Below are 15,056 nucleotides of genomic sequence, written 5' to 3' on the forward strand. Positions count from 1 at the left end.
GCCAAATCCTCAAAACAGCCCTAAAAGGTAGGTGGTGTTTGCTTCATCTTACAAATGAGAAAGCTGAGGTTTAGAAAGATTAGATAACTAGGCTAAGGAGACGCAGTCGGTGCCAGAGATTGAGTCAAATCCAGGTCTGAGTGCCTGCAAGGCTGCTCTGCTTCCACCAATACTGCTTCTCAGATTAGAAATACATAGCGGCTGGGTACCACCCAGAGCTACTGTGGTGACCGGCCTCCAGGCTGACCTCAGATGAGTCGCCTCTCTTGGTGTTCCCACCCTCGTGTTGTCCCCACCCTCGTGTTGTCCCCTTCCACACTGAATACACGGGGCTGACGTGTGTAACCAACAGAATATTGCAAAACTGATGGCGGATGACTTTGGAGACTGGGTCGTGAAAGACGCTGTGGCATTCACAGTGCTATCTCATGAGTCACTTGCTCTCGGGGAAGTCAGCTGTCATGTTTAAAGGACAAATGGCTCTCTATCCACTTGGACGGGAACCGAGACCTCCTGCAGGCAACAGGTGCTAATGCCCCAGGCGTGTGAGTGAGTCACCTTGGAGACCCACCTGCCGGGGCCAGTCAAGCCTCCGGCGGACCGCCGACTGCGCCTGCATGTGAGTCAGAGCTACCCACTTTTCTCACTCCCACATTCAACACCTGCAGGTGCTGCATGAGATAAATAAATGCCTACTATTTTAAGAGGCGAAGTTTTGGCATAATGTGCTTCGAAACTGTAACTCGTACAGCCTTTGTCAGCTATTCTCACTCAGTGTGGAATGTGCCTCCCAGTGGTTTCGCGTTCATTGCTGATTTAGAGTTCGGACTGGCCACTGGCTGTTGGGCTGTGTGGAATCATGCGAGGATCGGTGCAAGAGCATGGGGAGTCGTGGCGCTGCGCAGCTGCACGGAGGGGAGGAATGTTTTTTGTTCCCGAAAGATGGCCTGTTGAGAGAGTAACTGCTAATTGAGTTCTGCACCAACTGGATGCTAGCTCTGAAAGGAAAACAAATAGGACGGAGATTATTTCTGGAGGGTGTTTTATTTTGTTTGGAACCTGGGACAAGATGAAAACTTTTGAGGTTCCTTTTTTACTCTCTGAGGAAGTGTGGGCTTCTCAAGTCCTCCAGCTCTCTCTCTCCCTCTCTCTGCTCCAGAGGCCCAGTGTTCTTTCAGAGATCTGAAATGTGTTTTTCTTTTCCACAGAGAAGAGCAAATGCTATTTCTTCCATGTGAGGTTCTAGCTCATCTTTTTCCTTTCTTCGTCACCCCCTTTGCCGAACGTTCGGCTCTCCTCTTCTGTTTCATTCTTTAAAAAAAAATTACTGGTGTTTTTTATGGAGATATAATTGACATAGAACGTGGTATGAGTTTGAGGTGTACAATGTAGTGGTTTGATACGTTTAAGTATTGCAGTGTGATGATTGCAGCGGATTCGCTAACACCTTCATCATGACGCATAGCAATGATGCCTTTTTTGGGCTGAGATGAGCCTTCCCTCAGGGGCTGCTTTATAACTCGGTGGCTGGGTTCTGGCTCTGTTTTCCTAGGTCCTGTATTTCTCTATGCAAGACTCTCAGAATCCCCGTTTAATGCCAGTCTTTCTCTGACCACGGTGACCTGAGAACATGGACCACCTTTGTTTTGTTCTCCACTGGGTCTCTAGTGCCTCATTCCACAATAAATACTCGTTGGTTAAGTACTGTTTGGGGGAAATGTCATCCCTGGTAGAGAGAAAACAAGCGTGGAGGCATGAAGATAGGAAAGCATGTGGCATGGGTGAGGGATTAGTTATTAAAATGAAAATTGATGTTTCATTAAATTAAATTCTTCTTTATTTTGTATCTAGTTTAATCCAATTTTACAGTAATTAAGTTTATTTTGAACATAATGTGAAATTGAGTTAAAATGAATTTTACATGTAAATTTATGGAAACAAATTTCAGCCTTTTAGTTGTATAATTTGCTCCCTCTCTTTTTTTCAGTTGCAAGGATGAAACATTTGGGACCACACTGAGGCAGATACCAGTTCAGATCTAATAAATGAATCACTGTGGGATGTGAAGAGGTCCCGGTCCATGATCAGAAGGTCTCGTACATCACTTGACTTTGCCACTAGCTCTTCCCCCCATGTTAAGCAGACTCCCGACTCATGTCCCTGACTGTTCTGCTGAGCGTGGGCCTTCTTGGGGTGAGGTCCGCAGCACCCCAGCCACGGTCTGTCTTGCTTGCCAATGCAAGGGAGCTCTTTAATTATCATCAAACACCACCGTTTATTCATCCCTCTAACATTCATTGTCTGTTCTGTGCCAGGAACCATGCTGAGTGGTTGGTGGAAATGAGGCAGCGGAGTGGGGAAGAAAGACAAATAAACAAGTGAAATTTAGTGGGTGCTGAATGTTGTAATGGATGCAAGCAAGAGGTATAATGGGAGTGTGGAGAGAGAGGGAGATTGGTGTCAGGTGGGCCTTCTGAAGGCAGGGCTATCTGGGCCAGTTTTGAAGGACAGCTCAGAATTCAATCTGCCAGCGTGTTGCAGGCAGAGAATGTGGTGTAAAGGCAGCACTCGTGTGCCTGGCTAGACTGTGGGCTTCCTAGGGCTCAGAGAGGACAAGGGATGCCACCGGGGAAGCTGACTAGGCACAAGGGAGCTTCCTCAGCGACCAAAGGACAAGTCCCTGAGATACATGAACGCACTTGTAGGACTTCCCCATTCCTGCTCTGGGTTTCCTTTTCCTTTCGCAGGAGCACATTTGGAGGGAGGCTTATTTATGGCACATTGTTCTGCCTCTTTGGGTTTATTGGAAGGAATCAAATAGAAGCTTTCTTTTTCTCCAAGATAGTTCTGGCAGTTGTTAGCTTTTCACATTTGGCAAGGTTTTTTTTTTTTTCATTATGCATTTGACATGTGACCTTTTTTTCTAGAGCTAAGGTTTGCAACATGGGGATTAATAGTAAGCATGCTATGGGAAATTCTAGTTTAGAGAGTTAGGCTGAGAATTTAATATTCAAAGAGCACGTGCATTGCCTGCCTTATTTAGTAGCCTCTGTGTGTCTGTCACCAACAGAGATTGGAAGCAGGAACTGGGTCTTCAGTCATTTATTTCCTCCACAAGGGTCTCTTCTCATTGTAGAGTTTCTCCTGTGTACTAGGTGCTGGGATAGAGAGGAAAGGATGTATACCTAGCCTCTCAGAGCTCTAGGTGATGGATGAATATACCATTCTTCCTCTGTGACTCTCCCCCACTGCCTTATGATTACCATGGCTACCATTAGAACATTCACTGTGTGCCTAGCACTTTATATATTATCTGGTTAATACTGTCCACAATCCTATGATTATCCCCATTTTATAATTGAGGAAAGTGAGGCACAGGGAGATTGCACAGCTGGTAAGTGGTGACACCAGATATACACTCACCAGGCAGTCTTCGCCGTACAGAGCCTCCCTATATGGGGATTCCAGAAAGTATTCCATAACTGCTTGTCAAAGGAAATTACACACCATACTTGTTCTTTCATCCCTCCTCAAAAGTACATGGGGGCAAATACCCTTGTCTTTTTATGGATAAATTTAACTTAAACCCACAGAATTACACAATGAGTTGTTGTAGAAGGGAGACTCCTTGAGAGGGTCTCCTTAACTTGCTCTTTCAAATAGAGTAGCATGCCTACTTGTAAAACCAATGTCCCCTCTGGAGTTGTAGAACTCGCCTGGGGTGAGATGAAGAAATGGAATTAATTGACCCTAAAAGACAGATTTGATTTTTGGAAATAGCCCAAATAACTTGAAGCCAAGCAAGGGGAATAAATTGGCCAGTGAAGTTGCATAAGGCCATTCTGGTTATGTATGTGGCTGTGTGTATACCACCTGAGCTAATTCCCTTGGCTTAGTTTTGACATTCAGTAGCAACAGAAAACTTGTTTTCCTTTTCTGTTACTTGGTTTCCTCGTCTAAGCAATGTAGAGAATTACTACCATGATCTATCTATGTAGTGAAAAGTCACTAGGGTTTTATAAGGTCACATCTTAAAAAGTTCCCATGAGTAAGCCACTGTGCAAATATTGCTAATATTACTGTTGGGTTATATAGAACCACTCAGTCATCACTCATGTGCCTCTTGGCAGGACTTCCCAGTTTGTCCTCATGTTACATATGGAGGCGCCTCCTAGAACGGTCAGGTCATTTGCACTTGCTGTATCTTTGTTCCACATGGGGCAAAATAAAGGAAGTGAGAGGGAGAGAGAGAGGAAGAGGAAGGCATGTAAGAGGACCTGATTGATTCTTTTATTATCTGTTATGATAAAAGCTTTGAATGAAAGTGGGAACTTAGAGTTGAATTCATCCAAAATAGACTTCCATGTTTGAAAATTTCATCTAAGAAGTGAGTTGAAGATTAAAACATAGGTTACTAAATTGTATTTTTTAAAAACAATTTTAGGTGTTGTGGAAAATTTAATGAAGTGAACACTGATAAAAAAATTTTTTGTAAAATTAGTTTTTCCATAAATATTTTCAAAATTGCCCCAAATGAGGGACTTAAAACAGGCAGTCACTTACAGGCCAACATGCATTCTACTCAGGAGTTCATTCTTCCAGAATCACATACATTCCTTCATTCAGCACAACAAACACATATGCTGTACCAACTTCTACAAAGTCAAAAAACTCAGATGTTGGAGATCACAGATATAGAAGCAGTTAGAATCAGGCTGGATCAAGTTTTGTAGGCCTGAAGCTTATACAGCGTTAGAGTCTTCTTTAAGAAATATTATGTACAAAAAAATAAGATATAAAAGTGAATATTTATTAATTATATAATGCGGTATATAAATATAATATAATGTGGTAACAAATTATAATTTGAAAAGGAGACATATTCCATAAACATCTCCAAATTCCCCAAAGTAATGTAATGCTGTTATGCATTAACTGCCTGACACACTCTGTGATATTTTCTTAAAATTATTTAGCTGATACTCATTGGTTTTTGCATGTGGCAACAATTTTGTGGTATTTTCAATAGAGAGATGATTTAGTCTTTTCCCTAGAAAAAGCTTAATTTTATTGGTAGGCTAGATGTTTCTTCAGAATGCAAATCCTTTCTTGATAATGTCTTGCTAAGGTGTGATTTACTATGTGATACACACTAAGGCAATGGCTGTTTCTAGTATTACCTTGGGTTTGTGCCCCATAAACACAGGAATTCTGATAAATTACACAATTATCATAAAAGTTTTTTAAGAAGTTTGGTGTACTTATAATGATATTAGCTGCATTATCAAGTGTATAGTCCTAACAGGAGAGAACTTCTGTTTTTTTTAGTGTTTTTTTTGATTAACATATCATTGATATACAACTTATGAAGGTTTCACATGAACAACATTGTGATTTCAACATTCACCCATATTATCAAGTCCTCACCCCGCCTATCGCAGTCACTGTCTATCAGCATAGTAAGATGCTATAGAGTCATTAGTTGCCTGGGAGAACTTATGTTTTTGACTCGGAATTAATAAGAACAGAATGTACCATTAAGTGTTTATACATCTGAGGATTGGAAGAATTTGCCAGTGATTAGCTCCTGGCTGCTACGTTTCCAGCCTTGTTTTTCTTACCTTATGCACATACTTTGATGCATGGCCCTTGTTGGACAAATTTGTAGCATGATACCACCCCTGGTCCTTCATCATCCAGCCTTCCATGTCATTAAGCAGGATGCATTGGCTTAGTGGCTGGTGGGAGTACTCCTGGATGCCAGGATGGCTAGTGTTAACATATGGGCACATGGCAAATCCCAAACTAAACGTATCTCCACACAACTTTTCCTTAGCTGAGAATGCCCCAAATGCCCCCACCCACTCTACTGAAGGGGAAGTGTGACAGAGGGCAACTGGAGTGGAAAGAGCAGTCATGATTGTAGTTAAAATATTATCTGAAAGGTCTACAAAAATGTGTGAGTATGTGAGCACCTTGGACCTTGGAAAGGGCGCATATAAGTGAGGGTGCAAGATTAAGCCTCATTGGCCTTTAATAAATGTGCCCCTGACGGCAATACCTTCTGGTAAGTGGTCATTTTGGGACATGGTGCCAACAAATAAGAAAGGCTTCTAGTTCTGAGAGGTGGAGGTCAGAGGCCATGGGGGAGTCTCCCCAGATGGCACACTAGACCTTCCAGGAGGTGCATCTTGAAAGACAAATAGGAATTCTTGAGGCAGTTGGGGGTGGGGGCGGGGTTCCACACGTTCAAAAGCCTGGTGATAACAGTGAACGGGCTGAGGCACTGGGCTTCCCTGGTGAAAATGGCCATGATATGATACGTCTACTATGTCCTTGTCCTTCATGTGCCAAACAGTGCGCCTGTCCTTTCCCTAAGAACAGAAGAAGTGGGTTTGGCCGAGAGAAAGCAAGGCTCTTGGGAGGGGAGAGCGGGAGGGAAGACAAACATTTCTGGTTCCGCTGAGTGTGGCAGCCGGGAGAGCAGAGGCATAGACGCAGAGTAATCGGGGCGAGTAAATGCAGCACAGCGGATGTGACGGCAGGGCTGCCTTGCGCCTTCCAAGGTGCTTGCCGATCGCCTGGAATGGCCCCTGCATCTGAGCACAGGAGGGGCCTGAGCAGGCCTGAGCTGGTTGCACCCTGGTCCCATGTTCCGCTTAGTGCTGCCTCCTCTTTGCCCTCCTTTGTTGCCGTTCTGGACCCTGTTTGTGCTCCCAGAGCCCACGGCACCCCGTTCCGTGGCACACTCATTGCCTTCACGGGGCAATTCGCCTTTGCCTAAAACTAAAATAGACTGATGCCCTTAAATGAAGTATTTTAGGAAAGCAAATTTATTAAAAGAAATATAGCTAATGGCTAATTTGCATGATACATCTCCAAAAGCAGAATAATTTTGATTATTATCCTGAATAATTATTATTCTGAATAACCCTGATTTTCATTTGCTGAATGACTCGTTTATGGAACTGCTAATTTATCGGAGCCTTTTTGGGTCAACTACTCCTAAAGCTTAGAGCTGAAGAAACCATAGGCAGTAAAGTCTTTGACGTCGGTTTTAGTGACATTTTTCTTGATCTGTCTCCTCAGGCAAGGCAAGAAAAGCAAAAATAAACACATGGGACCACATCAAACAAAAAATCTTTTGCACAGCCAAGGAAACCCTCAACACAATGAAAAGGCAACCTACTGAGTGGGAGAAGATATTCATAAACGATAACATCTGATAAGGGGTTTACATCCAAAATATATGAAGAACTCATTCATACAGCTCAACAGCAAAACAAACGATCTGACTGAAAAATAGGCAGAGGATCTGAGTAGATATTTTTCCAACAGTCACATGAAAAGATGCTCAGCATCACTATTCATCAGGGAAATGCAAATCAGAACTGCAATTTGATATCTCCTTACACCAGTCAGAATGGCTATTACAAAAAAGACAAGAAATAACCAGTGCTGGAAAGGATGTGGAGCAAAGGGAACCCTCATGCACTATTGGTAAGAATGTAAATTGATTCAGCTGCTATAGAACAGTATAGAGGTTCCTCCAAAAATTAAAAATGGGACTACTGTAGATCCAACAATTCTCCTCTGGGTATTTATCTAAAGAAAATGAAAATACTAATTCAAAAAGACATATGCTTCCCTATGTTCAGTACAGAATTATTTCTAATAGCCAAGATATGAAAGCAACCTAAGTGTCCATTTATAGATGAATGGATAAAGAAGATAAGATAGAGATATATACACAATAGAATATTACTCAGCCATTAAAGAGAGCAAAACTTGCCATTTGTGACAACATGATGGACTTAGACAGTATTATGCTAAGTGAAATAAGCCAGGCAGAGAAAGACAAGTGTTTTATGATTTCATTTATATGTGGAATCTAAAAAACTGAACAAATGGACAAACAAAACAAAAATGGACTCATTGACACAGAAAACAACTGATGGTTGCCAGTGGGGAGGGAGGTTGGTGGGGGGAATGGATGAAATAGGTGAAGGGGATTAAGAGTTACAATCTTCCAGTTATAAAATAGCCATGGTATGTAATGTATAGCATAGGGAATATAGTCATTAATATTCTAATAGCTTTGGATGGTAACTACAGTTATTGTGGTGACCATTTTATAACATATATAAGTATTGAATCACCATGGTGCTCACCTGAAACCAATACAGTATTGTATGTCAATTATTCCTCAATAAAAACAAAATAACTAACCTCCTCATAGGGGAAAAGAAATCTTACAGCAATTCATGTTTTTCAAGGCTGCCCAATGTTCTGTATATTTTGGGAAATGTTGAATTTTTAATATTGAGGTACTGTGCACATTATGAATGTCAAAAGATTTTCAAATGAGGATCATCTCAATGGAGGCGAGGAAAGCACTCAATAGTTTCAACAACCTCTTAGAAAACATCAAGGATAAGGGAACTTTTTAACCCTGAGAAATGCTGGAACATTCTCTTTAAAATTAGGAACAAAACAAAAATGCCTGAAATTACTACTTGTACTCAATATCATATGCATTGTTTAATAAACATATATATGCTTTTTTAATAAGCTAAAAAAGATTTAAAAGGAGTAGAGATTGGAAAAGTAAAAGCAAAGTTTTTATTATTTCAAATAATATAATTGTCTACCAAGAAAACGTCTTAGTCTACAGATTGTTTATTAAAATTACTAAGAAAACTTAGCAAGCATGTTGAATATAGATTTAGAAATTTAGAAATTTAATAAATTTCTGTATGACATCAACAAAAAAATGCAATTGAAAATATATTCCATATTGCAACAAAGGTGTAAAATACCTAGGAATAATCTAAAAAACAATATGCAAAATACTATAAAACTTTATCAAAGGATATTAAAGGAAGACTTAAATAGATGGAGAGACATACCATTTGCATGAATGAGTAGAGTGCCATAAAATGTCAAATTTCCTCAACGTGAGCAATAGATTTAGTATGGTTTCGATTTTAAAAAGGTAAAAATAAAGGTCTTCATTTGATAAGCAGTTTCTAAAGTTGCAATGGAAGAGGCAAGGGTCAAGAGTAGCAGATCAATTCTGAGGTAGGTAAGAAGTCTTGTCTTATGAAATAACAAAGCTTTTATTATAAAGTGTTAGTAGTTAAGATAGTGATGTATGACAGAGTAAGAAAATATACTTTTAGAAGAAAATACATAAAAATATTCTTATAACCTCAGGGTAGGGAAGAATTTCTTACAGAAGTCACAGAAAGTACAAATTATTAAGAAAATAATAGATAAATTAAAAATAGCTGAGGCACGATAGACAACATGAACAGATAAGTCATATACTGGAATAAAATATGCAATAAAATAATATATTTGCAACACATAAAACTAAGAAAAGATCAATATTTGGCATGTTTTAAAAGCTATCTAAAAATAAGAATAAGAGAGTAACCCCTCTCCTTGACTCTCCTGCCCCAAAGGATCATGATTCCATAAGCAGACATTTAAAGAAGAGGAAATAAAAATGACCAATAAACATGTTGAAAAGATGCTCCTCCTGTATTAATAAGGGAAAGTGCACATCAAAATGATGCAAGATAGCATTCCACACCTTCCACATTGGAAAACATGGAAAAGTCAGGCAATGCCAATGTTGTTGAGGCAGTAGAAAAATTGCTGGTAGTAGCATAAATGACCCAGACCTTCTTAACACAATTTGACATGATGAATAAATTAATCATGTCTATAATCTAGGATTCAGCAATACGTCTCCTAGGTAGATAACTTTAGAGATACTGTTGCACAAGCACATTGGAGACATTGACAAGATGTATCGTTGCTCGACTGAGCACAGGAGGAGAAATAACCCAGCAGGAGCCCAGAATGCTCTTCTAGAGGGAACATGCCATCGTGATACTCCTTTATTCTAAACCCTTCAGTGGTTTCTCCTTGCAATTAGAATAAAATTCGAAACCCCTGCATCCTCTGTGTATCTCCAGTTTCATCAGGTGCCACCCTCCCCAGGTTCCTTGAAAACAAGCTCTTCCCCAACTCAGGGCACATGCTCCTTCCCTATCCTTCCTTGGTCAGCCTTTTTTTCCTCCTATCAGTCACCTAAATGTCACTTCCCTAGAGAGTCCTTTACTTGCCATCCATCTAAATTAGTTTCCCTCATCTTACTCAGCCCTTTAATTATATCCTACAATGATACACATTAATACTTGAATTATGTGTATGTATGTATATATGCATTCGTTCATAATTTTTTTTGCCTGTCTTTGACATTAAACTAATAATTTCCATAAACTGGGTCTCCTTTACTCATGACTATATCTGCTGTGCCTGGCATATAATAGTTACTCAATAAATCTTTGTTGAATTGAATGTTTGAATAAAAACCACATAAATTGTATCTGTGCCTATTTGAAATTGTATCTGTGTCATTTATTGATCTGAGGGTACATTTTATAGCTCTAGTTCATGGGAAGGATAATGGAATACCACAACAGCCACATAAATTCTTAATGTTCATTTAGAAGTTAAAGGGAAGCTTTTACTTGGTCTTATTTTTGACCTCAAATAATTAAACATGTGTCTGATTGCTTCTGCAAATTGTACACAGTATGTTAAATAAATCTTTCAACTAGACTAAAAGTCCGTCAATGCTCAAACTGTTTGGAGATGTGTATGATGTTTTTAGACTGCTTCCAATACACATTAAAAAAAACTACTTGTAGATACCAATATAGAGATTCGATGTTGAATAAACAAATATGCAGGTGAAAAGGCCTGGGCTCTTTTTAAAAGAGGCTTGAATTTAGGTTCAGCTTTTTTTTTGTTTTTATTCTATTTATTTAATATACCCATTTAAATCATGTATTATATCTATTTAAATTATACTTTGTATATTTTATAAACTTTTGATATTTATTTGTTTATGCATTTTAATTTAATTTACTTTTTCCTGATTAGGGCTTGAGCTTGAAGAAGAGTTTGTATTATAGTCTGCTTAAGAGATGGATTGACCAAAGCATTTTGAGAAACATTCAAAGTTCAGCAAAAGAGTTTTACATTTTTCAACCACAGGAATTGTATTGGTCAAACGACATACTTCAAGCTAGGTAGATTCATTTTAATGATGGGTAGAGAAATTAAGTTAACTTTATAATGGACTATTAAACACATTTTGCACTTAGTCTCTAAAATTTTTAAAATTATTTCATTTGTTTTTGTAACCTGACATTCTGATATGTGCGTACCACGAAATGAAATGGGATTTCATTGTTCTCTATTTAATTTTTAAAAGCTGATTTTGAGCACTTTTTGTGTAAATGCTTTATAATGATTTAAAAAACAAAGCAAATACTCAACTTTCTGGATATGGTGCAATGTAAAAGTAAAGTTCAGCTCTGGAAGTCATTTTTCTGCCTTTCTTTAAGAAGTTTACATGAAAGTTACATTAAAGTATGAATCAAAGTTGGATAAGAAACTTTTTCTTATTTCTTATTTCCACCACACTTGTTCTCTACATTTTATAAGTTTCCAGAGAATTATTATGAGACAAAATGAATAGTCGATAAATGAATTTTCATAAAAAAATATGTAATTGTGACATTGATATTAATATTGATAGGTAAAAAGAATATGTTCTGAATCTGGTCAAAGCTATGAATCACTGTACAGTAAATAGTTGAAGCAGAGCACAGCTAATATTTTGATATTTAATATAGGAATACCCAAAATAGGGCAACTATCCTAATATTTTAATAATTACTATTTTGGCGATAATACAGGTCATTTTGACATCAAAGTAAGGTTTTTGGTTCAAGTATCTGGCTTCACTTCCTATGAACCTGAGACTGAGTCAGGAATTGAGGAGCCACATAGTTGGCCAGTTATCCAGGACTAAAGAAGTCCTAATGAAGGCACTAACCATTATTTTCTCTTAATGGTGGTAGGAGTTCAATTTGCTCGGCACATAGCACCCCTTGCCATGCACCCCCTTCAAAGCCACCGGCCCAGATGCCTAGGCTGCGCCCTCTCTTTCCTCTTGGCAGATTGCTGCCTCCGGAGAGGAGGAAGGGGCTCTCTAAGGAGCACCTGCTGGGCGAGAACCAGACGGAATGCACCCACCTGAGAAATACGGAGCCGGGGCTGTCAGTGGAGCTCTGCCGGGCCTCCAGGCTGGCCTGCCTGGGGCTGCCTGTAATCTCAAACCGGAACACTGATCTATCTTGGGAAGAGAGCCTTTTCTTCACCATGGTGCACATGTCCATCGGCAAGTCGAGAAATAAGCTCAGAGGCTCATTTCTGAGTCTCTCCAATCATGTGAAAGTCTCTGCGTGTTAGCTTTGCTCCGCTCCCGCAGGGCAGGAAGCTCTTTCTTCACATGACTCTCAATCTAGCTGAAGCTATGTATTTTTTTTTTTTTTGAACTCAGTTAATGAGTAACATGTAAGTATGACACAAATGGTTTTCACCCTGCCCACATTTGCTCCAGAGGGAAAATAAACGTTTGGGAAATTCAGTATTCAGATTACCTGTATGAACACCATGCAGTGTTGTGGGTTTAGGCAGAAGAGGCCGTGGAAAAGCAAAATGAATAAATGAGGTGCAGAAGCTGGAAGCGTCTAAACAGTAAAAGCAGAGATGCTTTTTCTAACCACCAACAGGGTGAAAAATGTAGATGTGCCTTATGCCTTTTCACATACAGGAAGTCACCGGCCCACCTGCATGTTGCAGCCAATGTTGAGCAGGACACACAAGAGCTTGGAGGCGGCGCTGTTTGGTCAGTGGGACCTGAAAAGTTCTGGAGTTCTTATGGAAGTGAAATGCGCAATGTCAGGGAGCCTGAACAGTCAGGTCATGACATTTGCTGGGTCATGAAGGCCATGAACTGTACCTCAACAACTACGACAGACACACACAGCACTAGGAGGCCAGGGCTCCTGCTCCACCTCTGCAGCTTGCTGGCTGTGTAAGCACAGGTGATCCCAGCCCTCCTGAGCTCGGTACCCGCCATGCCTCTCTCACAGGATTAGAATGAAATACAGAAGCATATGCTGTGGAAATTGACTGTTGCACCATGTATTATTACTGTTGTTATTTGGAGCCCATTTAAGCAGGAAGGTCAGAAGATGAATTTCCTTGTGTGACAATTTTCAGTCACTTTAAATTCATGCACAAGAAAAATACCAGTGTCCCTCCACCCGCGTGACTAGCAGCAGGGAAGGCTTTGGTCCTAAGTAGCTCTCTCTTCCCTTGTTCCCCTTTGTTAGTCGTGACATTGCAGCACAGCTGGCCTCAGTAAAGTATGCCGATTCTGATGGTGGAAGAGGGCAGAGTTTCCTGGGAAATCCAGCCTTTAGCCTTGATATCATTAGCACTTTTCTCTGACCAGCTGATAACCAGCCAGGGTCAGGTTTGTGTTGGTCCTGTTGCAGTAGTGCCTCTGGCTACACTTTTGAAATTAGACAAACTGTGTCATTTGGTGGGATTTTATTGGCATCTAATAGGGTCTGCTTATCTTGGTTTGTCCAGGATTGTCCTGTGTTTAGCACTGAATGTCCCACATGCTAGGAACCCTTTAGCGCTGGGCAGACTGTGGCAAGTGGGCACAGTGCCTGGTTCCCAGTGCCATCTTGCTACAATTCTGGGGGTGCACTGCACCCAGCTTCCCTCCTTCTCCTCCTTTGATTGTGCAATGTCTGTATTTCTCCCCTCACCCTTATCTCAAAAGACATTAAATAAGCTAAGTTATGCTAAAATGTTGATTAAAGCAATTTTTATACTTCATAGAATAGCAACAACCTGCAAGGTAGTTTCTGTTCCTTGTAAACAAAAAGGTCTAATCAGCACAGATATGAATAATTAAAGAAACATAATATGTCACTATCTCCCAGGCAGGTTGGAATTTTTACAGGGGGCAAGGTTTAATTTAGGACAAATTTCTCTAAAGGAGGAAATCCCACTGTCAACAGCCAGTCTTTGGACATATTTTTTAATAGAGTAACTTTCTTAGTACTCATTCAGTAGTGTTTTATTTGCACAAAAGAAAAAAAATCAAGAAATGGGTCCTTGTTCCAATACTGTAGCTACAAAAATGAAAAGACTATGTACAAACTTGAAGAGTAACTAATAATAAAAAGGGTGGAAGACAGTAAATAAGGCTAATATTTCTTGAGTCTGCACTATCTAGTAGCTTTAGAGTCTAAGCAGCATCTCTGCTAGATAATTTCATAATAACATCTCATTTAATCCTTGCCCAAATCACATTTTTACAGATGATGAAACCATGTCTTGGAACGGTTAAGCAACTTGGCCATAATTGATGTTGTCATGCTGGAGCTCACTCATTCAACAAATACTTATTGAGCATTTGCATTTAAAAAGAGGCAAGCTCATTTGAGACTGGAATGATTAAGAAAAGTCTAATGGAAAAGGTGGAGTTTGGGTTAAGTTCTGAAGAATAAGGAGATGGTGGAAAAGCAGAAAGGGAAGGGAGTAGAGTTTGCGTGCAAATGAATAGACACGGGTCAGGTGTATGTGTGAGAGTGGAGTTTTGTTGGTGAGGTGAGTAATAGCTTTGAACATTTAGATGGAGGCTGAGTTATGAAGAATCCTGAATGCCAGTGGGTAGTTCAAACTTTATCTCATAGGTAATGGGAATGAAACGATGCATGATTAATTAATTAATTAAACAATTAATTAAACAATTAATTAAACAAACAATGGCCATGTATGTGATGCCTTGGAAGCAGAAGGAGATGAGTTGGACCATTTCCACAATCATTTTGTGACATAGTTATTTCATTCAGGCAGCAACTACCAGTCTAGAAGAAGCAGATCCTCTGTGAAACAGGATTGACTGAACTCATATATAAGATGTTAATTCCTTATCATAAGAAATTGTGTCAAAGATGAGATTTGTTGAAAGTCTAGAGCAGGGGTCAAGCACTCAAATGCCTTCAAGAACCAGAAAGGTAAGTAAACCTATGAGGTGGGGATAGGAGACCACAGAGAGGAGTCGAAAAGTGCAGGGCTCATGCTCTCTTGAGGGATGTTCAAAT

The 15,056-nt window shown here is 39.8% G+C and overlaps 1 protein-coding gene and 2 long non-coding RNA genes across 5 annotated transcripts in view; 2 read left to right on the top strand and 1 right to left on the bottom strand.

Annotated features, from left to right (window-relative positions):
- GRAMD2B (GRAM domain containing 2B) overlaps positions 1-12,352 on the bottom strand; it is a 90,926-nt gene extending 78,574 nt beyond the window's left edge. The window contains exon 1 of one of the 2 annotated variants that reach the window (XM_037005219.2): positions 12,121-12,352. In XM_037005219.2, coding sequence (XP_036861114.1) covers positions 12,121-12,263 — 143 coding nt within the window. In that variant the 5' untranslated portion in view covers positions 12,264-12,352. The remainder of the gene's footprint in view (positions 1-12,120) is intronic. The other variant, XM_037005220.2, reaches the window with a different exon arrangement.
- LOC140846261 (uncharacterized) overlaps positions 1-15,056 on the top strand; it is a 229,035-nt gene that overhangs the window by 23,365 nt on the left and 190,614 nt on the right. The gene's annotated exons all lie outside the window — the stretch shown is intronic.
- LOC108405709 (uncharacterized) lies at positions 630-10,399 on the top strand. Of its 2 annotated transcripts, XR_012125279.1 has the most exons (3): positions 639-958; positions 1,988-2,091; positions 7,090-10,399. It is a non-coding gene; the product is annotated as an uncharacterized lncRNA (long non-coding RNA). The 2 variants fall into 2 exon arrangements; XR_005057801.2 differs by lacking the exon at positions 7,090-10,399 and having other exon boundaries at positions 630-958; positions 1,988-2,388.

The sequence above is a fragment of the Manis javanica genome, chromosome 14, assembly GCF_040802235.1.
Source record: "Manis javanica isolate MJ-LG chromosome 14, MJ_LKY, whole genome shotgun sequence".
Taxonomy (NCBI): domain Eukaryota; kingdom Metazoa; phylum Chordata; class Mammalia; order Pholidota; family Manidae; genus Manis; species Manis javanica.